The sequence below is a fragment of the Mirounga leonina genome, unplaced genomic scaffold (assembly GCF_011800145.1).
Source record: "Mirounga leonina isolate KUSES-001 unplaced genomic scaffold, KU_Mleo_1.0 Mir_151, whole genome shotgun sequence".
Classification (NCBI taxonomy): domain Eukaryota; kingdom Metazoa; phylum Chordata; class Mammalia; order Carnivora; family Phocidae; genus Mirounga; species Mirounga leonina.
In genome coordinates this window covers 87,060,728-87,087,444 of record NW_023270377.1, presented here as the reverse complement: position 1 = coordinate 87,087,444, position 26,717 = coordinate 87,060,728, and the positions used below count along the sequence as shown (strand labels likewise).

Here is a 26,717-nt window from a genome sequence, read left to right as displayed (position 1 = left end):
TTACCTGCATGGAAATCTATCCCAACAGCAAATGAAGTTCCTGATATAGGCATCAATGCATCCATTTTGTCACTTGGTTCCAGAGGTATTCCCCTGATTCCTTCATGAACAGAGTACATAAGAAATGACTCTATACCTAAATTGGGGGGGGGGGGAATGAATATTTAAAATTAAAGTCATTCTACTAGCATTATTTTGAACATTCTTAATTTGTTTCATAAAACATATTTCTTGGCCTTTTTAAAAATTTTTAATTGCATACTACACTTCTGACTAGTTGAAAGGTAGATAAATTAGTGGTTCTCAAACTTGAGTGTGCATCATCATGTCCTAGAAGGATTGTTAAAACACAGATTACTGGGCGCCTGGGTGGCTCAGTTGGTTAAGCGACTGCCTTCGGCTCAGGTCATGATCCTGGAGTCCCTGGATCGAGTCCCGCATCGGGCTCCCTCCTCGGCAGGGAGTCTGCTTCGTCCTCTGCCCTCTTCCCTCTCGTGCTCTCTGTCTCTCATTCTCTCTCTCTCAAATAAATAAATAAAAATCTTAAAAAAAATTTAAAAAAAAAGCACAGATTACTGAAGCCCCCATTCCAGGGGCCTGATAATTTAAATTTTTGAAAAGTTTCCAGCTAGTGATAGCACTACTCGTCTGGGAACCATACTTTCATAAACACAGAGGTAGATGATTCCAGAAAACACACCTGGCCTCACAACCAAAATTTACGCCCTCTTTTCTAATGCCCAATTATCTTGTGGCTTATATATGATAACAATCTTTGATTTTATATATGGTTTTATTTTGTTTTATTTATTTATTTATTTTTTTAAAAGATTTTATTTATCTGACAGAGAGAGACACAGCGAGAGAGGGAACACAAGCAGGGGGAGTGGGAGAGGGAGAAGCAGACTCCTTGCTGAGCAGGGAGCCCGATGCCGGGCTCAATCCCAGGACCCTGGGATCATGACCTGAGCTGAAGGCAGATGCTTAACGACTGAGCCACCCAGGCACCCCGATTTTATATATGATTTTAGATAGCTACATAACTATTGTTTTTCTAATAAAGTTAGTCTGCTTAAACCATTTTGAACCCCATAAAATACCAAGTACTTATTTTTTGCTAATACCTCGCTGGTCCAGTATCAAAAGTATATCCTAAAATATGCACATACATAAAAGCTGACTACCAGAAGTCTGCATGCTGATGTTTATGAATTTTTCTAATATGCCAAAACATGTTTTTGGACACATATTTTCTTTTTCTTTTTCTTTTTTTTAAAGATTTATTTACTTGAGAGAGAGAGTGTGGGCACACACATGTGGGGGAAAAGAGGCAGAGGGCATTGAGCCCAACAGTGGCTGAATCCCATGACCTGAGCCAAAACCAAGAGTCGGAGGCTTAACCAACTGCGCCACCGAGGCACCCCAGATTGAAACATTTTTAAATAAAATTAAGCTATGATCATTGGATAGAAAGATCATCCTAGAACCAAATTTCTTTGGGACTAAGAACTAGACTCCACGAAACATGAAATAGGAAGATGGGTGATTTAGGTTCCAGTTCTTTGGCAGTGATCTTATCTCTCGGTTAAGCAAATCTAAGCCCTCCCAAGTCTTTTGTATTTTCTCTTAAATAGTTAAAAGAATAACTGAATTCAGATTGAATGGTAATTGTAACTAATCAATCACTGCTTTTTACCTCAACCCCTGCCTATTCAAGTTGAAGGTAGTTTCTACTGGGCTTGGTTGAAAGTTTGATAATAAACTGCAGTTCCAGAAAATAACTAATTATGACTTTTAAAGAACAGTAATACTTAAATTTTTTTAGGTAATAACAATCCTACATATATGAGACTAAGCAGTAAACCATTGTCCTAATAAGAAGCTAATATCATTTTTTCTATTTTTTAACTGATTTGTGTTGCTTAAAATTTTCATCAATAAAGTAAATGCATCAGAATTAAAATTTTCAAGCTCTTATACCTTGACATGACATGCGGTTCTTTTGGAGATAATATCCCACTGTACACATGCAAGTCCTTGTAGTTTCAGATGTTGGCAAACACAGCTGAGAGCACCCACCATTATTTAGTTGGCAAGAATTGCTGCCTGCATGGGAGGAAAGCAAGCAAAAGAAATATTCAAGAAAAATAAAAAGAGTATCATTTGATATCAATAATTCGAACAAATATGCTTTTGTTGATTTATAAATGCAGCTGCTTCATAGTGGTTAGTATGATGTTTTGTTGTCTTGAATAATTTGAAGTGGCATATTGCAGTTGAAGTCTGCCCTCCCCCAAAAATGTAAATGGAGATCTAATGCATGGCATAGTGATTATACACAGCAATACTATAATTAATTTATAGTATCAATTAAACTTTGATTACAATTCAAAGTTGCTAAGAGATTAGAGCTTAATTATTCTCACCACAAAAAAGAAATGATAATTATGTGATGTGATAGAGGGGTTAGCTAATGCTAAGGTGGTAATCATATTGTAATATATAAATGTATCAAATCAACCCATTATATACCTTAAACTTATGCAATGCTATATGTCAATTAGATCTCAAAAGATAAATTTCAAAATAAATAATTAAAAAACAGTTTTTTAGAGAGCAAATGGCAATGCATGAGAAGATTCACAGCTACAGAAGAGCAAGTGAAATTGGTTTGTCAAGAATACTGTCATAGGCTTTTTAAGATCACAGAAACTAGGAAATCTTTTTATTATGATATTTCACTTCAACTCTAAAGTTACTTCCTTTTCAAGAATGCTTTATCCAAATGTGTCAAATAAATAGCTGTTAAATTATATTACTAACTCAACTTAAAGATTATGCCATTAAAAGAAAGGAGATATATATATTTAAATAATTTTTGAAAGCGAGGAAATAAATTTTGCTATTCCTAGGAACATAATTCTCCCAAAATATATTTAAAAGACACCCGTAAGAGTCATCTAATTAATTGGCATATTAACTCTCCTTATTCCTGCATAGTAGCAATGACAAATATTAGTCAGGTAATCACAGGTAGGCATTCTATAAAGATGTTCCATTGAATTTACTAATTTAGGCCCAATGTGCTAATTAAAGCTGGTAGCGCGACATTAAGTAATTTACAATCTTATCCAGCAAGTTCATTAAATATCCCATTTTTACAACATTTTTATTATTCTAGGACATGCAGTGCCATTTACTGGATGTTCAAGCTCTAATATGAAGTGCAGTAAATCCAGTGAGAATTACAAAGCATGATGAAAGCTATATGTCAATAGTGCTCTATGGAAAATTCAAAATACCAATGCAGCTCATTATTTCTCATCTCCTGAATTCAAGATAGTCTGATGGGATTTAATTGTTCAACTGAAGCTGTCATGAGTTCTGTCATTTTTGAAGTGTGAAATACTCTCAATTTGGGAGATTTCTCACCAAGAGAGCTACCACACTCTCTGCTCATTTCCTATAGTTACCAGTTCAGTCAATGCTGACCTCCATCCTATACAGGGCCACATGCTAGGATTAGAGTCGCCCTGAACTGTTGAAATGATTACTTTTATCTCCTATATAAACTAATGAAGATGAGTTCATTTATTCCCCCTTTCCTCAAGCTGACTTATATACTAAGATGAAATTTCAGATCTCTGATTATTTTAATGAGACAGTTATATTTACACATTTACAATAATCTGTACTGACCTTATGCATATTTTATCTTATAGAAAACATATAAACATATATTAATGCCATGCCAAGCTATGGAAATTTGCATTTTGATATAGATTTATTTCAACTACTATAAAGACTGAAAAGCTGAGAAGAGATTGACAAGAAATGCTTTAATAGAAAGCTTGAAGAAACACCAAATAGAGAGAAGGGGAAACAAGGAAGTTGAAATTAAAAAAAAAAAAAAGATTCAGAAAGAGAATGAAATTACAAAAAGAAAAATAGGGTTCTATAATCTTGATGATATCAGGCATATGTTAAGAAATAAGAAAAAGGAATTTCTGGAACTGTGCATTTTTAAATATAATTGCAGTAATAGCAGTATATTGTACCATGCTCATTTTTTGAGAAATAATAAAATTAGCCTATGTTAACAATTATGTTGTATAACATACATTTCATGTATCATTTGTTTAGTGTCTACCAGTGAAGGAGAGAAAAAGGAAAAAAATGAAATGAGTCATTATTTACACTAAGTATCTGCCTATTAAATAAAGAATTGATGTAGGAAAAATATTAGAGTGATTTTTAAAGACAGTAATTTAGGTAGTGATTATCTAGCAAGTTAGAAATACTAGCTTGGCTTAATATTTTGCAGTGAGACTGATGTTCAAACCTCATGCCCCAATTCCCTAGTGGAGCTAGAAAGTCCACTTGACTAACGAGAAGTCTCAGCTCTCCAGTGATCTATGTCAAAAATGATAAATGAAGTAGCTAATTGTACTTTGAAATCCAAAGAGGCAGTAATGTTAACACCTTAAATAATCCTAAATTGCTCATATTTCATACTAATGAAGCTTTTAAGGTACCTGCCATGATTCTGTTAATGCGATTCTCTTTAATACAGATGATTTAATCAGCACATTCTTTTAGTAAAAATAGTATTTCCACTGAATCTTAAGCTTAGTCATATTATACCATTAATTCCTAAGTATTCAGGTCCTTGTCAAGTTAGTAATACTTTCACAATGTGTAAAATACCCAACTCTACCTTTAGGATCAAACCCTTACAAGATGAAGAAAATTTTGTTAACATGAGCAAAAAAAGTGAGCCAAACATAATATAAGAAATTTTTCCTCCAATAAACTTTATTGGTACGTATCTAGGGAAACTCTATAAATTATATTAATTTACAATTTCAAACAAACCATGTGCTTGTTCATATTTTGAAAAAAAAATGAATATATATATTTTTCAATGTCTTGTTTGGAAACAATATATCTCTCCTGTTGTATTTTCTAATGCGTTTTCAGATATAATCTCAGTAAGTACAGACTATGAACTAAATTTTATCATAGCACTGTAAGTTTTTATACTTTCAAAATATATTGTATTGAAATTCACAAAAATGTCATGATATTTTATTTATTGAGTACCAGCGTTTTATTCTCAATTAGATAATCTACTCCCCATGGCTTGAATGCCAGCAAAATTATTTATTTTGATACAGAAATCTTCCATTACAGAACTGCTAGTGAAAACACTCCTGTTCATTATAGATAGTGATTTTTTAAAAAATGTCAGAGGGGCGCCTAGTTGGCTCAGTCTGTTAAGCGCCAGACTCTTGATTTCGGCTCGGGTCATGATCTCAGGGTTGGGCTCCCCAAGGCTCCTCAGGGGTGGAGCCTGCCATGAGATTCTCTCTCTCCCTCTCCTCTTCCTGTCCCCGTTCTCTCTCTCTAAAAATACATACATACATACATACATACATACATACATAAATAAGAATTTAAAAATTAAAAAAAAATTTTGAATGTCAGAGAGCAAATAAAGATTTGTGCATAAGAGTTTGGGTATTAGTGTCTTCTAAACTATGAAAGGAGCCCAGTAATCACTTCATTGTTTGTTTGTTTGTTTGTTTTAAAGCAATTATTTTCTTTAATTTATTTTTTTCATGAAATTTCAGGAGTGATTTCATACTAAAATTTGGCCTATGTTCTGTAAAGGGAAAGCAACCATGAAATCTGTTCTTCATTTTGTCTCTGGATGGGCAAGTATGGCTCCCAGTTGGTACCTCCAATAAATTCTGCCTGATTGATGGTTGTCACCAGTCTTCAGAATTAGTGATCCCCTTGGTTCACTATTTCTATCCCTACTGTTCTCTGTTTTGGTCTATATGTCCAAATCCTTCAGATGAAAGCCACTTTACATTTTCTTGAAATGTTTTTCCTAAGAAAAAAAGTATGTAAAGCTAAGGATTTTCATAGCAGAGACTAAAGTAAGAAAGTATAATACAGAAGAATATTTTTTCTAGGAAAAGAGTTCTGCTAATGTCATGGGTCATGAAGCAAAAACTAAGAAAGGACTAGCAGGTGTGGGGTTGTCCTGGCTGGCATCTCTAAAGTAATTGCCATTTGGGCAGTGTGACAAGTCCACCTATGTAAACCATCTGTTAGTTCTCTCACTCCATTTCACTGCACACCATTTGGACAATCAAAACAAAAAAGCAAAATGCTTAGAGCCAAACAATGCAGTGCTTTTGGATGTGAAATTCTTACGTTGACATAGTCCATTTGAAGTCCCCTCATTCATTTAGTTTCTGGGCTTAATGATACACTGTATATATTTGGCTGGGAATTTTTTTTCATTCTTACATTTTTGAATCAAGAACTAGATAAGACCTCCCTGAAGACATGACAAATTAAGATTCCTTGGAAGCTCTTGCTAATGTTTTGAAAGCTCATTATACACCTACGTTAAAGGCATTTCTTCTGCAGTAATAAGGAGCATTCCCCCCCCCCCTTTTTTTAACTGGAAGCAAAAATACAAACCTTTCAATTGTCGAATTGAGAAAAGAATATGAAAAAGAAGAACATTATATATTCAAAAAGCGGCACAAATTCATTACAGTGTGACTTGCCTTGTTGTGCTTCTTTATCATACACTTTCATATGAACAACACCAGAAGTCTTATTTCTCAGGACAGTGGGGTTTCTTCCATCTCTTTTGCTGCAGGTTCCCAGCTGAGCTAAGTTTTGGTCTGCCCACCACAGTTTCTTATCTATAAAAGTGAAAAGATCTCTTCTATGAAAAAGATAATCATCTTATTAAATAACAGTAAACAGCTATTAAAGTATAATACTTTCTGATTTCTTTCATTATAGTCCCAAACTCTGTTTCTAAGGGAAACCATGAAATCACTTTTACTCTTTAAAAAATAAAAACCACAGTGATATTTTATTGTTTAAATTTTTCTCCCTCCTCGCCAGTCTTGTCTTTTCTTTTTCTTAAAAAAAGGGGGAAAAAAGGACACACAATGTAAATAAAAGCATATTCAAATTAATATGGAATTCATATTATATTATTTACATACTTAAACATGATCACAGTAGTTCTGTATTGTATCTGTAAATGGATGGTAAAATCCAACCAAATATCCAAACAACAATTATAAACAAAAAGACTGTACTCTTTGTTTGCAATATGTAAGTTTTTAATAATTAGTACTCCCCACTACTGAATTCCTCCTAGTAACCTCTTTTTATATTTTTTGCACAGCTCATGCCCCTTCAAAATTTTAATAATGTAAACTGTTCAGTGTATGTGTTGAGTGCATCTATTGAATATCTCCCTTAGTAGAGACCCTGCAATGTGCCACAGATTAAAAAAAAAAAAAAAAGTCCTGACCTTAAAGAAGCTGGCATGCTGGTGAAAATGATACATTTATTATTATTTTATTTCAAACTATCATACCAAAACTACAAGGAATCTATTACCATTCTCATTTTATAGATGAAGAGTTTAAGATTCATAGAAATTAACTATTTTAATCAAATTTATATATTTGGTCTTCCTATCTCCAAAAATTGTGTTCTTTCTAAGACTCCATGTTGAATGCATTAAAAATTTTTAAGGAAAGGCAATAATTCAAAATGAAGTTCATAAATATAAAGGTTTTGAACAATTTAGACTTTTCAAGAAAAACATAATTAATGACGATTGGGACCACATCAATTTTTACCTAGAAGTTAAAGTTATTTAATTATATGAACAAAACAAAATAGTCTTTACCTTCACAGTACATTTATTCTTTTTTTCCCCAGTTAATATTATATTTCTTTATTTTATTTTATTTTATTATGTTATGTTAATCACCATACATTACATCATTAGTTTTTGATGTAGTGTTCCATGATTCATTGGTTGCATATAACACCCAATGCTCCAGAGGCAAAGAATCTGTACTCAGAAAACTATAAAATACTCATGAAAGAAATTGAGGAAGAAAAAAAAAAAAGAAAGAAATTGAGGAAGACACGAAGAAATGGAAAAACGTTCCATGTTCATGGATTGGAAGAACAAATATTGTGATAATGTCAATGCTACCTAGAGCAACCTACACATTTAAGGCAATCCCTATCAAAATACCACCCACTTTTTTCAAAGAAATGGAACAAATGATCCTAAATTTGTATGGAACTAGAAAAGACCCCGAATAGCCAGAGGAATGTTGAAAAAGAAAAGCAAAGCTGGTGACATCACAATCCCGGACTTCCAGCTCTATTACAAAGCTGTCATCATCAAGACAGTACGGTACTGGCACAAAAACAGACACACAGATCAATGGAACAGAATACAGAACCCAGAAATGGACCCTCAACTCTATGGTCAACTAATCTTCAACAAAGCAGGAAAGAATGTCCAGTGGAAAAAAGTCTCTTCAACAAATGGTGTTGGGAAAATTGGACAGCCACATGCAGAAGAATGAAACTGGACCATTTCCTTACACCACACACAAAAATAGACTCAAAATGGTTCACAGGACATTTATTCTTATTCAAATCCTAAGATATTTTGACTGAACCAAAGCCTAGATTCAGATATTGTAAGAAGGATAGTAATACAGACATCAACAATAATCATCCTTTACTGAATTTGATTTTGTGCAATGCCTAATTCTAAACACTGCAGATAGAGTAATTCATTTAATCTTCACAACAATTCTATTAGGTAAGTATTGCTATTACTAAACCATCTTATAGAAGAACACTGAGACAAAGTGAGGTTAAGTAGTTTTCCCCAGGCCATACAATAAATAGTAGCCCCAGATTCTAGAACAAGCCCTGATTTTAGAGCCCATGGTGTTAATTTAACCTCTAGTGTCCCCTTCCATTGATGGATGGAGTTTAGTCTTCTCTCTTTTGATTTTATATATATATATATAGAGAGAGAGAAGCATATATATATGCTTCTATATATATAAGCATAGTGGGAGTGCTAATAAAGGTTAAAAATAGGATTTAAATTAAGTGAAGATATTTTTATATGTAATATCACCTACCACCACCATGTCCCCAAACCCTTGCCCTGGGTTTACAGAGGGTTAACAACTGATAGAAGTCTGAATTAAATACATAACCATAGCTCTTTTTAAAAATACTCAGCAAAGAGGTTTGGAATATGAAGTCTGGTGCCCTGCAATAATGTTATCTTCATTCTGGCATTTGGGAGACCCAAAATCTGACCCCTAACTCCAATCTAAAGCAAAATCTGCAAGTCACGGTGTCCAATGCTATGCAGAGCTCCCAGTGAGAAACCCCAACTCCAGAAAGATACCAAGTAAAAAGACTTTGATTTTCATGAAGGAAGAGGAAACCCATGAGAGACACCCAGTTCTCCTTTGTTATACATTATGGGAAACCAAGAATCTCCAGTCCAATGAAAAAAGCCAAACACTAAGATAGACATAAAGACACATAAACATAATTCAGAAAATATCTTTAAAAATTATCAAAGATATTCAAGTGTATGTCTTGTTCTAGAAAAATTAAAGATGCTGTAACAAGGAACAATGAAAGACAAACTCTTAGAACATTAAAAAATACGTGGTTGAGAAAATCTTCCATAATACAGAGGAAAAGGGCAAATAGATAACATGATAAAAAAGAAAAGATAAGTTGACTATTAGCCTAAAAAGTCACATAGCCAGCATCACCAATCTGACTAGGAATCATTGGATACTCCACTGCTATGCATTTACAGAAAAAAAAAGAAAAATCAGCCTCTTTTACATAAAAATGTCTTTAACTGGACAGTAAAAAGTACTAATTTTATTAAATCTTGATCGTTCAGTACATGTCTTTTTAATATTCTGTGTGGTAAAGTGGGAAGTGTGCATAAAGCATTTCTGCTGCATGCTAAACTGTAATTGTCTGGAAGAAATTTATTTATGAGATTGCTTAAGCTGCAAGATAAATTAGCTACTTTTTTTTCTTTAAGTATTTATTTAAATCCCAGTCAGTTAATATACACTGTAGTATTAGTTTCAAATGTAGAATTGAGTGATTCATCACTTACATACAACACCTAGTGCTCATCACTACATGTGCCCTCCTTAATACCCATCACCTATTTAACCCATCCTTCCACCCACCACCCCTCCAGTAACCCTCAGTTTGTTCTCTATAGTTAAAGAGTCTGTTTCCTGGTTTACCTCTCTCTCTTTTTTTAAATTTTCCTTTCTTTCTTTCTTTTTTTGAAAATTAGCTACTTTTTTCATAGAATAACTGACAGACAATCTATGCTTATTCAGACCCAGGTATTTGGCAGGTATTTCTCAAAAATGAATGAAATGGAGAAGAGAGTTGGAGGACTGACAATACCTAACTTCAAGAATTACTATAAAGTTACAGTAATTAAGACAGTGTGGTGTTGGTAGAAGAATAGACAAACAGATCAATGGAACAGAACAGAGAGTCCAGAAATATACCCTTATAAATATAGTCATCCGATTTTTGACAAAGGAGCAAAGGTAATACAATGGAGCAAAGACGTCTCTTAAACAAATGGTACTGGAACAGCTGGGTGTCTGCATACAAAAGAATGAATCTAGATACAGACCTTATACCTTTCACAAAAATTAACTCAAAATGGAACATGAACCTAAATGTAAAATGCAAAACTATAAGACTCTCAAAAGATAACAGGAGAAACCTAGATGACTTTGGATAAGGTGATGCCTTTTTAGTTACAACATCAAAGACATACCCCATAAAATAAATAATTGATAAAATAGATTCATTAAAATTACAACTTCTCTGCAAAAGAAAATATCAATACTTAGAAGACAAGCCACAGACATGGAGAAAATATTTACAAAAAGTACATCTGATAAAGGACCATTATCAAAAATATACAAAGAACTCTTAAAATTCAACAATAATGAAATGAATAACCCAATTTTAAAAATGGGACAAAGACGTTGACACTTCATTAAAGAAGATATGCGGATGGAAAATATGCATATGAAAAGAGGCTCCACATCTTATGTCATCAGAGAAATGTAAAGTAACCTAACAATGAGATACCACTAGACACCTATTAAAATAGCTAAAATTCAGAACACTGACAACACGAAATACCAGTGAGAATGTGAAGCAATAAGAACTCTCATACACTGCTGACTGAGAATGTAAAATGGTACAGCTATTTTGGAAGAAAATTTCGTGGTTTCTTACAAAATTGAAAAAACTCTTACCATGTGATCCAGCAATCTACTCTTTGGTATTTAAGGAGTTAAAGGCTTATGTCTACACAAAAAACTTACACAGATTTTTACAGACTTATTCATAATTGCAAAAACTAGACTTGACTAGAAAAAAGAAAAGAAATGAAATGAAATGAAAAGAAACTCTATCCTTAACCACTAGAAGGTAGCCAATCTATGTCAGACTCCATGTTGCTTACCCAAAAGTCGCTGTCCTCCCTGTCAACTTTGCTAAAGAAGAATCATTTCCACAGACAACATTCAAAATGCCAAGCACATTCTTTTGCAGCCTCCTGCTCATAGAGGTGGCCATGTAACTTAATCTAGATTACAGTTTCAGGGCAGGAGGAGCTTCTAGAAGTAACACAAAACCATGCCCTGTTTATGTAAAAGGTCTCTGAGGATAACCCATTGGATTCTGATGGGGCAGTACGGAGTTGTCAAATAAATGGGAGAAGAGGCAGAACAGAAAGAACCATGTCCTTGAGGACCATGACCAAAGAAACTTGCACCCAGGAAAGACTATAAAGACTTGGATAACAGGCATCTCAGTACTGACCAGCATGAAACTAGGACCATGGATAGACTAGAAAAACTATTTTAGGTCGTTGCAGTCCTCTAAAAACATACCGTTCATCAATCCTAATTCTTGCTCAAGATTCTTCAAATTTCCTGATTATATACTGCCTCAAATTTAAAATTCCTTACCAGGTTTTTAAATCATGACATAATCTGAATTGATTCCACCTACTAAGATGTCTTTCTAATTTCTCTCTAGTACATGCATTTAATCCACTCTTATCACCTTACAATACTCATTTATTCATTCATTTTTCAACTAATATTGAGTATCTATTATATTCATAAAGTACTATGTAGATAGTGGGAAAATGAAACACAATGTCTGTCTTTATAGATTCTATGTTCTAGTGATGGAGAAAGAAATACATAAACAAACAGGAAAGAAACAACTTTAATCCCCACAAATCAACAGCAAAAAATAAATAAATAACCTGATTGAAAATGAGTAAAGGGCTTGAATAAACATTTTTCTAAAGAAGACATGCAAATGGCCCACACGTATATGAAAAGATGCTCAACATCACCAATCATCAAGGAAACGCAAATCAAAACCAGAATGAAATATCACCTCACACTTGTGAAGATGGTTATAGTTTAAAAAAGAAAAGATAACAATGCTAACAAGGTTATAGAAAAATTGGAACCCTTGCACACACTGCTGCTGGGAAAATAAAATGGCAGAGACACTGCAGAAAATAGTATGGAGGTGCCTCAAAAAATTAAAAATAGAACTATCCCATGACCTAGAATCCCACGCATCGGAGTATATATTCAAAGAAACTGACGTCAGGATATCAAAGAGATATAACACTCTAATGTTAATTGCAGCATAATTCATAATAGCAAAGATATAGAAACAACCTAAATGTCTACTAAAGGATGAATGGTTAAAGAAAATGTGATATAGACATACAGTGGAGTATTATTCAGCCTTAATAATGAAGGAAATATTCTGGTAGAGAATGTTGATAATGGGAAGGCTATCAATGTAAGGATACAGGCGGTACATAGGAAATCTCAGTATTTTCTTCTCAATTTTACTGTGAACCTAAAACTGCTCTAACGAAATTAAGTCTTCAAAAAAAAAGGAGATTTTACCATAAACAGCAACATGGATGAACCTTGAGGACATCACACTAAGTAAAATCAGCCAGTCACAGAAGGACAAATACTTCATGATTCCACTTATATGAGGTATCTAAGCTAGTCAAAATCAGAAACAGAATAGAATGGTGTTGCCAGGGGTTGGGGAGAGAAAGAAATGGGGAGTTGCCCTTCAACAGGTAAAAAGTTTCAGTTATACAAAAGGGGTAAATTCTAGACATCTGCTGTACAACATTGTGCTAATAGTTAACAATATTGTATTGCACACTTAAATTTTGTGTGAGGAGGATGGACCTCATGTTAAGTGTTCTTATCACAATTAAAAAAAAAATTAGGAAAGAAAATAACTAGCAACTTCTATTAGTGCTATGAAGAATACGCACAGTTCCATTTTTTACTTATGTTGGTTTCCCCACCTTCGTGTGCACGTAATTCCACTACAGTCCCCCTTCATCGCACAGGTAGAACCCACCCTCAGCGAAGTATTTCAGACTAGCATGTTCCACATCTACTCTTCCTTCTCACTGATGCTAAAGCTATCTACAGACAGAATCACATGGCTTTATATTTAATTGTTGCTTTTCCCTTTCTTTTCACTTGTACTAATTTTGACTTTTTATCCAGAGATGAAAGCTCGAGAACAAGATCCTGTCTTGTACTTCTTTATATCTTCACAGTGCTTTGCATTCTTTTGAACTGAGCATGATGTAGAAGTTTCCTAAATACATGCAAAATGATTAGGGAAATAAATATCCCTAAAAATATCTCCCATAACAAATCGTAACTCAGAAAACATTTAAATAAAGCCATCTCTCCCATTCCCTGTTGATATTATCTTTTTTAAAATATCTTTTTAAATATACTTTTCAAGGATCTCTCTAACACAAAGGACTTTGATTTTTACTATGTATTACGTAGAATCACAGATGTTTCTCTCACTTTTTCTTTCTCACATTGTTATTGACTTGAATATATTAGAATCTTCAGAAATTACCAAAATGCAAAGACTGCTTGCTTAACTTGATGTCAGCAATTATGAATATCTCTACTCCACCATTATGGGTTAAATTGTGTCTCCCAAAATTCATATGTTGAAGTCTTAACTCCCAGGACTTCAGAATGTAACTGTTTTTAGAGATAGGGACTTTAAAGAGATAATTAAGTTAAAATGAAGTCATTAAGATGGGTCCTAATCCAATATGACTAATGTCCTTATAAGAAGAGAAAACAAGAAGCAGAGTAATGTATAGAATTGTTGAGTCACTATATTGTACACCTGAGACTAATATAACACTGTATGTTAATTATACCAGTATCCAAAAAAGAAAGACAGAGAAAGAGGGAGAAAGAGAGAGAAAATTAGGACAGAGATACACACACACAGGGAAGACTCAGGGAGGAGAAGACACCCATCTACAAGTCATAGAGAGAGGCCTCAGTAGATACCAAGCATGCTGATACCTTGATCTCAAGATTTCAAGCTCCAGAATAGTGAGAAAGTAAATTTCTGTTAAGCCACCCAGTCTATGAGACTTTGTTATGTAGCCCTAGTAAACAAATACATTTACTAATAGACATATTAAAAGGAATTTATGAAATTAAAGAATTAACATAAATAACAAATATAAATTGATTCTGCCATACAGTCTCTAAAATCTTCATTCAAAAGAGAGAGAGAACGAGAAGAGGAGAGGAGAGGAGAAGAGAGAAGAGGGATGAGGAGAGGAGAGAAGAGGAGAAGAGGAGAGGAGAGGAGAGGAGAGGAGAGGAGAGACAAGGGAAATAAATTTACTGAAATGTGCTAAGTCCCAGGGCCTTTGGTAGGCTCTGAACATAAGCGGATATGACTGTCTCATTTAATCATCATAAATGAGATGTGATGTGTTAATAGACCTTCTGTTGTTAAAGATGAGCAAACAGAAGGTCAGAAGGTGACCTTCTCCAAGGTCACACAGCAGAAGCATGGTGGGAACTCTCAGCTGGTATTAACTGAATTTCAATGCTCTTTCTACTGCATAGCTCTGTGCATAAAAATGTATACCCACTAGACCTAATAACACTATACCCTGCAATGCAAAATTACTTGATAAATATAAAGTTTGGTCCCAAATTAAAAACAGTTGAAATATATGTTTCAGTTATTATATTTTAAAATTATAATATGAAGTTTTAAAGTTTTAATAATACCTGACTTCTTAAAATATATTATCAAAATTGATAGCTTATTTTTTAAATATTCAGAATATGTGCTTTATTGAACCATACCAAAAGTATTGAGATCCATATTTAAAAATTATATTTCCTCAAAAACTAGCCCTTTATATTTAAAATATAAAATATAACATTATGGCCAGTTACATCTGAATTACAGATAAAGGACAATTAATTTTTGTAAAGTATGTCCTAAAAAATACCTATACAAAAAATGTTCATTTATATGAAATTCAAGTTTAACTGGGTATCCTATATTTTATCTGGCAATTCTATTATCTCTATTCTCTTCTGAAACCCCAAAATTTATAAGAAAGCAATGAAAAAGGCAGAAGCCTATAAAGACAAGGAGGTCTTTATAAAGAAAAAAAAGATCATGGCTATAAAAATTGTAGTAGGTTAAAAGCAGATTATAATTGGTGGCTGACTCTATAGATAAAATGAAAATCTAGACCTGCAAAGGAAGAGGCCAGATGCAAGCTACTCTGCACTGCAGAACTTCAGAATAGGTCAGAAACTGGGAACCTTCAGGCCTCTGAAGATAGGGAGTTAGATGCCATTGAAAAAAAAAGATGACTGGTTTAGTCTATTTAAGAAGGAGTTAGAACCAGATGTACACAGCCAAGAGGGTGCTGCTCTTTAAGCCTGGTCAAAGAGTCAGAGAAATACCCTCTGGAGAGGATGACTGAGGACACTGAAAATAAGATTCTCAAATTGGAGGATAAAATAGAATCACCTGGACCTCCATTCAGTCATCAGAGGTAAAAACCAGGCAGTCGTCTTTTTGTCCCTCACCTCCTCCACTGTCTCACCCAAGGGCCTGCCATTCTGAGTAAGCTCAGTTAATTCTTTACCCTTATTATCTCAGGGATGTTTATTTCCTCTCCATTCCCAATGAAACTGCTGAGCTCAGCCTCAGCACCTGTCATTCTCTCATTGCTAAGGAAACACTAGCGTGATCTTTCCAAAATGCAAATCTGAGCATATCACTCCTCTGGTACTTAAAACTCTCCAATGGCTTTCCCCTGCCAACCCCCTAAGCAGGGCACAAAGGCCATCCATGATGTGAAGCCTGCTGAATTTTCCATCACCAGACCTATCACTGCCCCCAGTGCTCCGTGTTCCAGGAATATTGAATTGCAGTCCACTTTCAGTTACCCAGGGTAGATTAACCATGTTATGGCAGAAACATGTATAGAAATAATCAAAAGGCAACTTATTTGTAAAGAAAAATAATTAAAACTGTGAGTAAGAGAAATGCCTACACATCAGGATGAGTCTGTCATTTCCAATTATATAGAAGCCATTACATTTTTTCATTGTATCTACTGCAAATCAGAAACGCCCCTCCACCTGGACCATCAGAGGTGGATATGTTTGCTTACAGCAGCGGTCTGTTAGCCTGTTAGCTGCTCCTCGGTGCAGGAGCAGCTCTCCGTAGTCTGTCTGAAACCTATGCAAAAATCTGTTCCTTATGGCTGTGATGGAACTAGATGTCTCTTTGCTCTGTTAAGACTTGGTTTTTGTTGTTTTTTCTAATGCAGAGAATTTGGAAAAGGACGGTGAAGGTGGGATGGAGAGCACTGCAGAACAAAGCCCAGAATTCTGGGTTGAAGCCTTTGTGACCTTGAACTGACAGTTATGGCCCTAAAGTCTCGATTCATTGTTATATTGAGAGCATTGCCTCATTGAGAGCTGACGGGGCAGTCTGAGGTTATAGGGAGAAAAACTTGAGAATGGCAGGTAATTTAATTTCCAAGTGGATGGCTTCACTGTGTTGCCAGTGAACTAGTATTCTTGCAATAATGGAGAGAATGACAGTGAGAGGGAGGAATTAGCTGACAAAGACAAAGCAGCTCCAAATAACTGCTTGCTGGGGTGTTTAGAAAATAGAAAACGTAGAGTTTATTCAGTGAAAATTGATGTTAGCTAAGATAGTTTTCATGAGAAACAGGGAGTGGAGAAACAGCAGTAGGAGGCTCAGATAACAGAGCAGACGATTTGGACATTTTAATTGCATACATTTGTATTAAATATTCATCCTGTATCACAGTTGTGTTTAATTGTGCCTGAACTATGTTCTACCTGTGTCCTCCTTCCATTTTCCATCATCCCAGTTAATAGGTTAATAAATTGTTGATAGTATATATACTTTTCCAAAATGATTGTTCCCAAATATCTCTATGCTTGTTTGCATTTGCCCTCAGTTTACTTCCTTACCTCCGCTACTATTTCCACACCCCTACTCCCATTATCTGAATAATGGACACATTTTCAGACTCAGTTAAGGTGATACCTCTGTTTGGAAGCTTTGATTGCCCTCAAAAGGTAAAGTGGTTCGCCAGATTCTTTGTGTTCTGTAATTTGTGTGTGATTATATTGTAACATTCATAATCCCATAACACTTTTTTAATTTACATATATGTCTCCTTATTTAAAATGTAAGATTCTTCAGGGCAGGAAGTATGTCTTATTAACTCTTGTCCTCCATACATATGCCAATGCCAGTCACATGGATGGTTTTCAAGGCTGTAGTAGGTAAGAGAATGTGATTTGGAGTCATGCATACCTGTGGTTGGATGCCTGGCTGTGACACGTACTCTCTGCTTGATCCTGAGAAACTTATTTGGACCCTTAATATTTGTCTCCCCATGTATAAAATGAGAAAAATTGTACTACACTCACATAATATAAAAAGTATTAACTAAGTGATTCAAATGGTAAAGACAATAATTGGTAGCTTATTGAATAAACAAATGAATGAGTCAACAGAAAATCTGAAACATATACGTGAATATACTGATTCTATTACATAAACAATTAAGAAAAATACTTCTACTAATTATTAGTAGGAATGTGTGTGGAATTACTTTTTCAAAATGATGGATGGAGGGCTCCTGGGTGGCTCAGATGGCTAAGCGTCTGCCTTCGGCTCAGGTCATGATCCCAGGGTCCTGGGATCAAGTCCCGCATCGGGCTCCCTGCTCCTTGGGAGCCTGTTTCTCCCTCTGCTTCTCTCTCTCTCTCTCTTTCTCATGAATAAATAAATAAAATCTTTAAAAAAAAATGATGGATGGATTTGCATTGTTTCTATGATTTTATACTACTTCTCTTGTGGCTGAAGAAGGGTAGTGTGCCACCCCAATAATGTGCCACCCCTTTGTCATAAGGATTATTTTGACCTGATTATTTTGAGAAAGAGCAGACACAGGAGAAGCTCTGAAAACAGTATAAGTTACCCTTTTGTAAGGGACATTTATATTAGAAAGGAGGCCTGTACCATGAAGAAAGCTAATACCAGAGATCACTTGTTTACTGGAGAAACTTTCTGTATGGCAGGGCAATCTTTGTTTACCAAGCATTTCCTCTTCTCACCTTCCCATTAATTGCCTTCTCCCCCTTGAAGTCCCAGACCCCTGTCCCTTTCCTTAGCTAAGGATGATATATAAGCCTCAATTATCTCACTGCCTTTCCAGTCTTCTATCTTTGGGGGGCTTCTGTACACATATACAAATTATTTTTTCTCCTGTTAATCTCCCCTTTATTACAGGGGGCTCCCAGCCAAGAATCTACAAGAGTAAATGGAAAATCATTTTTTATTCTCTATACTAGTCATAATCATTAGCATGGAGGTTGGTTGAAACTAGTAGCATAATTCTTTTTTTTTTTTTTTTAAGATTTTATTTATTTATTTGACAGAGAGAGACACAGCAAGAGAGGGAACACAAGCAGGGGGAGTGGGAGGGGGAGAAGCAGGCTCCCGCTGAGGGGGCAGCCCGATGCGGGGCTCCATCCCAGGACCCTGGGATCATGACCTGAGCTGAAGGCAGACGCTTAACGACTGAGCCACCCAGGTGCCCCTAGTAGCATAATTCTTGACAGTGGAAAAGAATCATGCTATTTGCCTATGGGGATCACTCCAAAGGTGATCATCAAGTCCAAGTTGTACACAAGATGACCGATTAGGGCAGGTAAAATAAAATATTAGAACTTCCATTTATAGTTGTAATTGTAAACAAGTGAGGTTATCAGTGTTCAAGGAAAGCAACTTAATTCTTTGTTTGATATTTACTTATACATTGTTTAAGTGAAAGGTTTAAGAGAATCATTTTCCCCCTGTTAAGGACCCCCTTGCTTAAGAAAGGTCTAAAGAGGGTTAAGTTAGGTGATGGTTTTCCTCTTTTGGACTGAGTTGTGTGCCCCCAAAATTCATATACTGAATCCTTAACCCCCAATGTGACTGCATTTGGAGATAAGGTCTTTAAAGAGGTAACTAAGGTTCATGAGGTCATAAGGGTGGGGTCCTAACCCAATAGGACTGGTTTCAATTTAAGAAGAGACACCATGGGTGTGAACACAAAATAAAGATGACAAGAGGACATGGTGTGAAGGCAGACATCTGCAAGCCAAGAGGGCCTGAGGAGAAACAGAACCCGTTGACTCCTTGATCTTGGAATTCCAGCCTCTAGACCTGTGAGAAAATAAATCTCTACTGTTTAAGCTACTCATTCTATAGTTTTTTGTTATGGCAGTCTTAGCTGACTAATACACTACCCCATATCCACTAGTTTGTTAAAAGCATCCTGGGGAAGTTATTAAAAAGAGTCTGAGACATTTTGAAGGACCAGGCTAAGAAGCACAACTGAGAGAAAATTCACCCTAAATTGAAAGCAGATCTGAACCTTACCTCGAAAATACATTCCATTTACCTATATCCACATTCTTTCTAAGTCCTCCATTTCTTCCACTTCCACTGGTACCACACTAGTCCAAGCTATCACAGTCTGTCACCTGAACTCCTCTAACAGCCCCCTGAAGTTTTCCAACTTCTATTCTTGCCTCTCTCATAGCCAGTCTTCACACACTATCAAATAATATTTTAAAAACACATCCAGATTATAAAACTCCTGCTTAACCCTTCAACTAGATATTAGAATAAACTCCTCAGTCTTTACCATATTGGGTACATTCCTCGGGATCTCTCCCTGTGGCCCTTCTCTCCTCTGGAACGAAGCTCCTGCCACTCTAGCCACGTTAACCACAACACGCCAAGCACTGTATGCCCTTAAGGCCTTTGCATTTGCTATTTTCTCTGCCCAGAAAGTTCTTCCTTGGAAATTTTCACAAGGCTAGATCTTTCTTGCCATTCCTGTGTAAGCCCAAATAGCACCTCTTGGGGCGCCTGGGTGGCTCAGTCATTAAGCATCTGCCTTTGGCCCAGGTCATGGTCCCAGAGTCTTGGGTTCGAGCCCCACATCAGGCTCCCTGCTCAGTGGGAAGCCTGCTTCTCCCTCTCCCACTCCCCCTGCTTGTGTTCTCTCTCTCGCTGTGTCTCTCTCTGTCAAATAAGTAAATAAAATCTTAAAACAAAACAAAACAAAACAAATAGCACCTCTTTGGCAAAAACCTCCCAGAAACTCTATTCTGTTTTCCCAACAGAGATAACCAGAATGAAGCTCTCTGTTCCTGGTAATCAAATACCATATAAAATAGTATCCAGGAAGAATTAATCTCAGTAGACCTTGTTCTAAATATATCTTTATTATTATATGCAGGTCTTGGTTTTTAGTTTTTGGAAGAAGCCTTGAAAGATGGGAAGGCTTAGAAGATAACAATCATAATGTAGAAGGGTCTGAGAACCATGCCATTCTGAATGAAATTAAAACAAACAAACAAACAAACAAACAAAAACAAAATAAAACAAAAAACTAGGTGTCTTACCAGATAGTTCAAGTGAGGAGAGAGAGCAGGGAAAAATAGTACTACTGCTTTCATCAACTGACAAAATGCTTATAAGAACAAAAGAAGATGAATAGTAAGGCCTTAAAAATTTCTAAACAATTTGACTCAGAAATGCTACATCGAAAATCGTACCCTAAGCTCAGCAAATAGCTACTTATTAGGATAGTCATCACAATATCTATAATTTCAAGAAAAAAAAGAAAAGAACTTTAAAACTTAACTATATATGTGATTATTTAAATAAAATATCATATAAGTATACAGTAGAATATTATATAAACATTAAAATGACATTGTAGAAACACATTGATCTAGAAAGCAATGTTTAATACAAATTAAAAGATACATAATTAAAAAATATATATGTCATAAATTTTAACGCAAGCTTTAAACCACAGCTTTATAACAAAAAATTTTGATATTTTGAATCTGTTACTATTTTTACCCATTTTTAAAATAATTTACTGTATTAGCATTCATATTCTATAACTTCAACTTCAATTTCAATTAATTTAAGTCATATTTACAGTGTGCTTCTTGAACAAATTTTTTTTCTTTTAATATATGAGAATTAACTAGCATTATCCTTGTTGGAACATACAGTATATTATAAGGTTCCATTATTTTAAAAATTGCTTCAAATGGTTGTTCTAAATTGGGTAATTTGCTGTTCTGTCTTTATTATTAAACTATGAATGTTGTTGCAGTTACTGTGCAATTCTTGATACTGCCAAATAATTAATATGATAAAATTCACTGATCTAGAAGTATGTGTGTGGGTATAAGTATAAATAAATTACTGGGGAAAAGGTTAAAAAATAAATAGTCACAAATGATCTTTGGTGATCCTATTTGACATGTTCTTGCCCTTCCCAAATAATTTAATGTATCTATTCACTTGAAAATTAAAAAAAACCATGTAAAACCTCTATATTATAGCACAAGTCAGGGGAAAAAGTTGCCCATTTAAATAATCAGTTAGCAAAATATTATGTCATTGCAACTCAGTACTTTCAATTGAGTTGAATGAGATATCTGCCAGCTGGAGCATACTCTTGAATCAGAAAATAAAAATAAAATTGTTTTATAAAGTGAGCATCATTCTACAATCCTTTATTTTATAGTTCATTAAATCACCAGTGTCATATTTTAATATAAATTATAAAATAAAGAAGAATGCATGTGCCCTTTATAAGGAAATCCAGAATGAGTGTCCTTATATGATCACGTCATTGTGCCCTCATTTTCATACCAAGAAATCTACTAGATAAGTACTCTATGTTTGACAGAGATCACAATATAATGTTCCTGAAAAAGGAATGTAACTCTGAATTTGCAAATAATACATTTCTCTTTATATTTGGGTTTTTAAAAAAATGGTCACTTATTGATACAAATTTTTATAAAGAAAGATGATGTGGAGATGTGATTTTTGTCATTCTACACCAAGTAATCTCCAGCTTTGACTAGATTTCTTACAACCAGAATTCCCTACAACAAATTTGGATTGCACAATATCATAAGGAAACACACACACACACATACACGCTATACACACAAGAATGCTTAGATGTAATTTGCATGGAAATGATTTGGAGGTATATTAACTATTTCAAAAAAAGAAAAACATGTTTCAAGGGGGCCTGTTCAGATAAATTTTTAAATAATAGAACGTGGTTAAATAATTTTGAAATTTTACTGACAGTGTATGTTATGCCTACATTCTATAACTATAAAGCTTTTATGTATTTTGTCCATCCATAGAAATACAAGAAATATTCCAGCTTAAGAAGTCTTCAATATGTTTGCCACCATTAAATGCAATCTTGATGATGACAAGGTCAAATAATCCTTTAAAAAAAGAAAAGAAAAATGTTTTTCTTCTAAATTGTATTTGTAGTAATCCTTACCATGACACATGTATTATTTTTGTATTTGCTATTGCACAAACTAAAGAGTTCTTTTGTAAATGTTTCTGGGTCACCTACCTGTCCTTCTAAATCTCATCACATCTTTTAGGCAAAGCTCTTATTCTTATTCTAAGATTATAGTCTTTTATCCTCCCACACTTAATTTCATTTGGAGTTAATTCAGGGCAAAATAATCTTATCACTGGCCTTTTGAGTACTGCCCATCTTTGATACATCTACGTTATAAGCTACATAGAACAATTTTACATACAATTTAAAAGCCTAAAAGCATCATATTTTTAAAAGGTGCACCTGATTTATGTTCTTTCAATTTTTTTTCCTATACAACACAGGATATTTCTTGAATGGTTATGTTTAAATATGGAGCAGTATTAATTAGAATTAAATTGATGAGGACATTTATTTCAACTTTGTAATGCTTAATATTCTCTCCAAATTATATGAGATTGTGCTGATGCTAATTATGGAAAGCGGAAAAAAAGAGAAATTTAAACATATTGATGCCCAGGTACATTTTTTTTATTTACCTAAATCTAGGTATATATGGCCCCAGAAAATCCTTTGTGATTAAATGCCATCTATCTAAGTCTAATTTGAATTGAACAGAATCGCCAAATAGCAAAAAGGGCTCAAGTTTGATTGTTTAACTTCAGTTTAAGTGAATAATATTCACTGGAGCATAATATGATTCCAAGTTATTTGTTACATTCCAACATGGGATAATACCTACAGAATATTGGCAGACTTGTGGAATGACCTCTTTGATTCTCTTGATTCATTTTCAAGATTCATTAATTATTGTTATAATTACATTGACTCAAAAATCTATTATAAATCTAAAACATGTCATGTCTTTTTGTACTCTACACACCTTTTTTTTTTCTTTTTAAATAAAGAGGAGACGTGGGGCAACATAAAACAATTATGTCTCTACTCAAAGAAAATATGCATTTTCAAATTTGTTCTTTTTTTAATGCCATAAACATGAACAATGTAAATTTATTTTTCCTGAAAAAAACGATTCCAAGAAAGTTAACCTTTAATAGTTTATAAAGGGGAGACAATCACTATTTAATGCTTTTAAGTATGGTAAAGCTGAGATGATTTAATTATACCATTTATGTTAATGAGACCATTCTCTGATCACTAATTATAATCTGGTTACAAAAATAGTACCATGATGTACTTTACAATTGTAGTATTTATCCATTCCGTTAGGTAATTAGCATTAAGAACAGCAACATATTGGAACACAGCGATTTAAGGTGACAAAAATTGCTGGAATAGGATCACATAGAGTCCTTTGGAGATTTCTCATAGTACTTTTAATGTAAACTTTGATGGGCTATTAGTTTTCATTAATGGTAGTTTAAGTACTTAGAGAAGACAACTATGTACTGTACTTAGCACTGGGCAAACTGCCTGGATATAGTTCATATATTACTGTTACTTTAATGAATAGTGTTATGGCAATTAGAAGACTGATGGCTTAGAAAATTTAGGTGGATATATTTGAAGTTCTTTGCATTAAGTGACATTGGTTGGTGTACACTAAAAAGTATCTTATCCCTTTTTGAAAAGTATGATTTGAAAGAATTACTTTAAATATATAGCATAATTATAGTGCATTTAAAATAACCTGGTTTCTAGATATCAAATTACAGATAGAGATGCAATGTAAGTGTACCAATTAAATCACTGGATCTTTTGCTGAAAAGTAGATGTAAACACAATTTTTAAGTAAATAGAATATCTTTTGAATCTTTATAAGTGATATGTTGTTTGTTCAGCTTTTGACTACTTGTATTTTTAAGTAGAACACACTTAGGCAATTCCACTATAAACACAACAATAATAATCACGCAAATATCTCATATAAGTGCACTGATGATCATTAGTATATCTAAGAGAATTAACATTTTTTCAATAGCCGGTGTTATTTTTCTGAACTGTTTTAAAGACTCTTAATTAAAAGAACCATTTTCAAGCATTATATTCCATCTTTCATGAATGCTTTCTACTGAGTAATCTTTTATAAATATATGATCTGGTGTCTAGAGATCATTTTCTCAAAAAAAGTCATTTTTTTAAAAATAAATTAATATTCTTTCTAAATCCAGATATTTTTAACTGACATAATACAATTGCATAAAGATATAAATCATTAAAGCTTTTAATTTTAAAACAATTGAAATTAAAGCAACAAACTAAGAGTTCTTCAAAGTTAAGTGTTCTAAATAACTATAATTATTTTCTTCATATGATTGATTTTGTTTTTTTTTTAATTTCTATAAACATTAACCATAACAGCTTGAAATAATCATATTTACTAGAAATCTCTCTTCTTTCTTATTAAAATACATAATTATTAATAGTAACATTGTATGTAATAAATTGGAAATAAAGCAAAAGTCATGGGGCAGAACTAATTCCATCATCATTAAGAATTTCAGAAACATGAAAGCTAAAATCTTTAGAGAAGTAAAGTTATTGTAGATTACGACTTCTAGCTCATACTATAAGCATAAGTTAACTATGTATTCTATTTTAGTAGACTAGTGGCAGCACATGAAATATCAAGTATTTTCTAAGCAGAGTAAAACTTTCATGGAGGGCGAAAATGAATCAAAGCTTATAGCATTAAAAAAAAATAGACTCTCCATCCAACAGTAATAGGTGTTCAAAAAAATGCTCAGATAGTCAATCTCCACTTCCTATTCTTTCTTCCTTACACGTTCTTCCCCCACATACCTGAATGACTCACTCCCTCACTTCCTTCAGATTTTTGCTCAACTGTCATTTTCCAGTGAAAATTGCCATGACCTCTCTACTTAAAATTGTAATTTTTCTGGCTCCTTCCTCTCAACTCAACTCTACACTCCTTATTCTTATGCTTGGCTGAATTTTCTCCATTAGTACCTTCCATCACCTGACAAACTTTATTTCACTTGTGTATTTGCTTTTACACTTGTTTTCTCCCACTGGGAATATCAGCCCCTTGACGATGGATTTGTTACCTGCTGTAAACTCTGTTGTATTCCTAGCACCTAAATTAGAGCCTGGCTCACGATAGTCACTTGTTGAATTGTTGAATGAGTAAACGAATCGAAATCGGGACAAATAAATTGCTATCTGCATTATCATACACAATATATAAGACTAAGATACATATAAACAAAGACACAAATCCAGACTCTTTTTCACCAAGTTACATTTAAAAGAAAGAAAACAGAAGGAATCTTTTTGATCTAGGTTTCTCAACCTCAGCACTACTGACATTTTGAGCCAGAGTTCCTTGTTCGGGAAGACTCCACTGTGCCATTTAAGATGTGTACCAGCATCACTGTGTTATACCCACTAGAAGGACACCAGTGACCTCTCCACCCAGCAGTCTTCAGACATTTCCAAATGTTGCCCGATGGACATTTAAAATGTCTTCAGACATTTCCAAATGTTGTCCGATGGACATCTAAAATGTCTTCAGACATTTCCAAATGTTGCCCGATGGACAAAATTGCCTTGGGTTGAGAATAACTTGGGTAATGAGAAGAGCTCTAACTTTGGAGTTAGAATTATGTTCAAGTCCCAGCTTAGACCTTGGACAATGCACATTGTTTCCAGCAGTAACACTGCAGTCACAGTACATTCTTTCTGCATGGTTACTGTGTCTATTAGCCCTAATACGTGTACATTTAGAGAGTAGGTGCTCTGTAAATAGTAGTTATTGAGATAAACAGGGCAGCATAATGGATAAAAATACGATTTAAAAATCTATCTAAATTTGTGTTTTTAACTAAAGAAATGCATACATGTGATAAAAACTGGAGCAGTCTCTACAGACTTTCTGGACCTACTTATTTTTAATTAACAACATATTTGGCTAATAGTTCAAACCAACATATAGATTTACCTCATATTTAATAGCTGCATTATA

General features: G+C 34.2%; 1 protein-coding gene across 1 annotated transcript in view; it reads right to left on the bottom strand.

Moving 5' to 3' along the window:
- Window positions 1–26,717, bottom strand: part of LRP1B (LDL receptor related protein 1B) — a 1,834,834-nt gene that overhangs the window by 502,341 nt on the left and 1,305,776 nt on the right. Inside the window, exons 33-35 of the mRNA XM_035008121.1 lie at window positions 6,588–6,728; window positions 1,981–2,106; window positions 5–136 (exon numbers count right to left, since the gene is read on the bottom strand). Coding sequence (XP_034864012.1) covers window positions 5–136; window positions 1,981–2,106; window positions 6,588–6,728 — 399 coding nt within the window. The remainder of the gene's footprint in view (window positions 1–4; window positions 137–1,980; window positions 2,107–6,587; window positions 6,729–26,717) is intronic.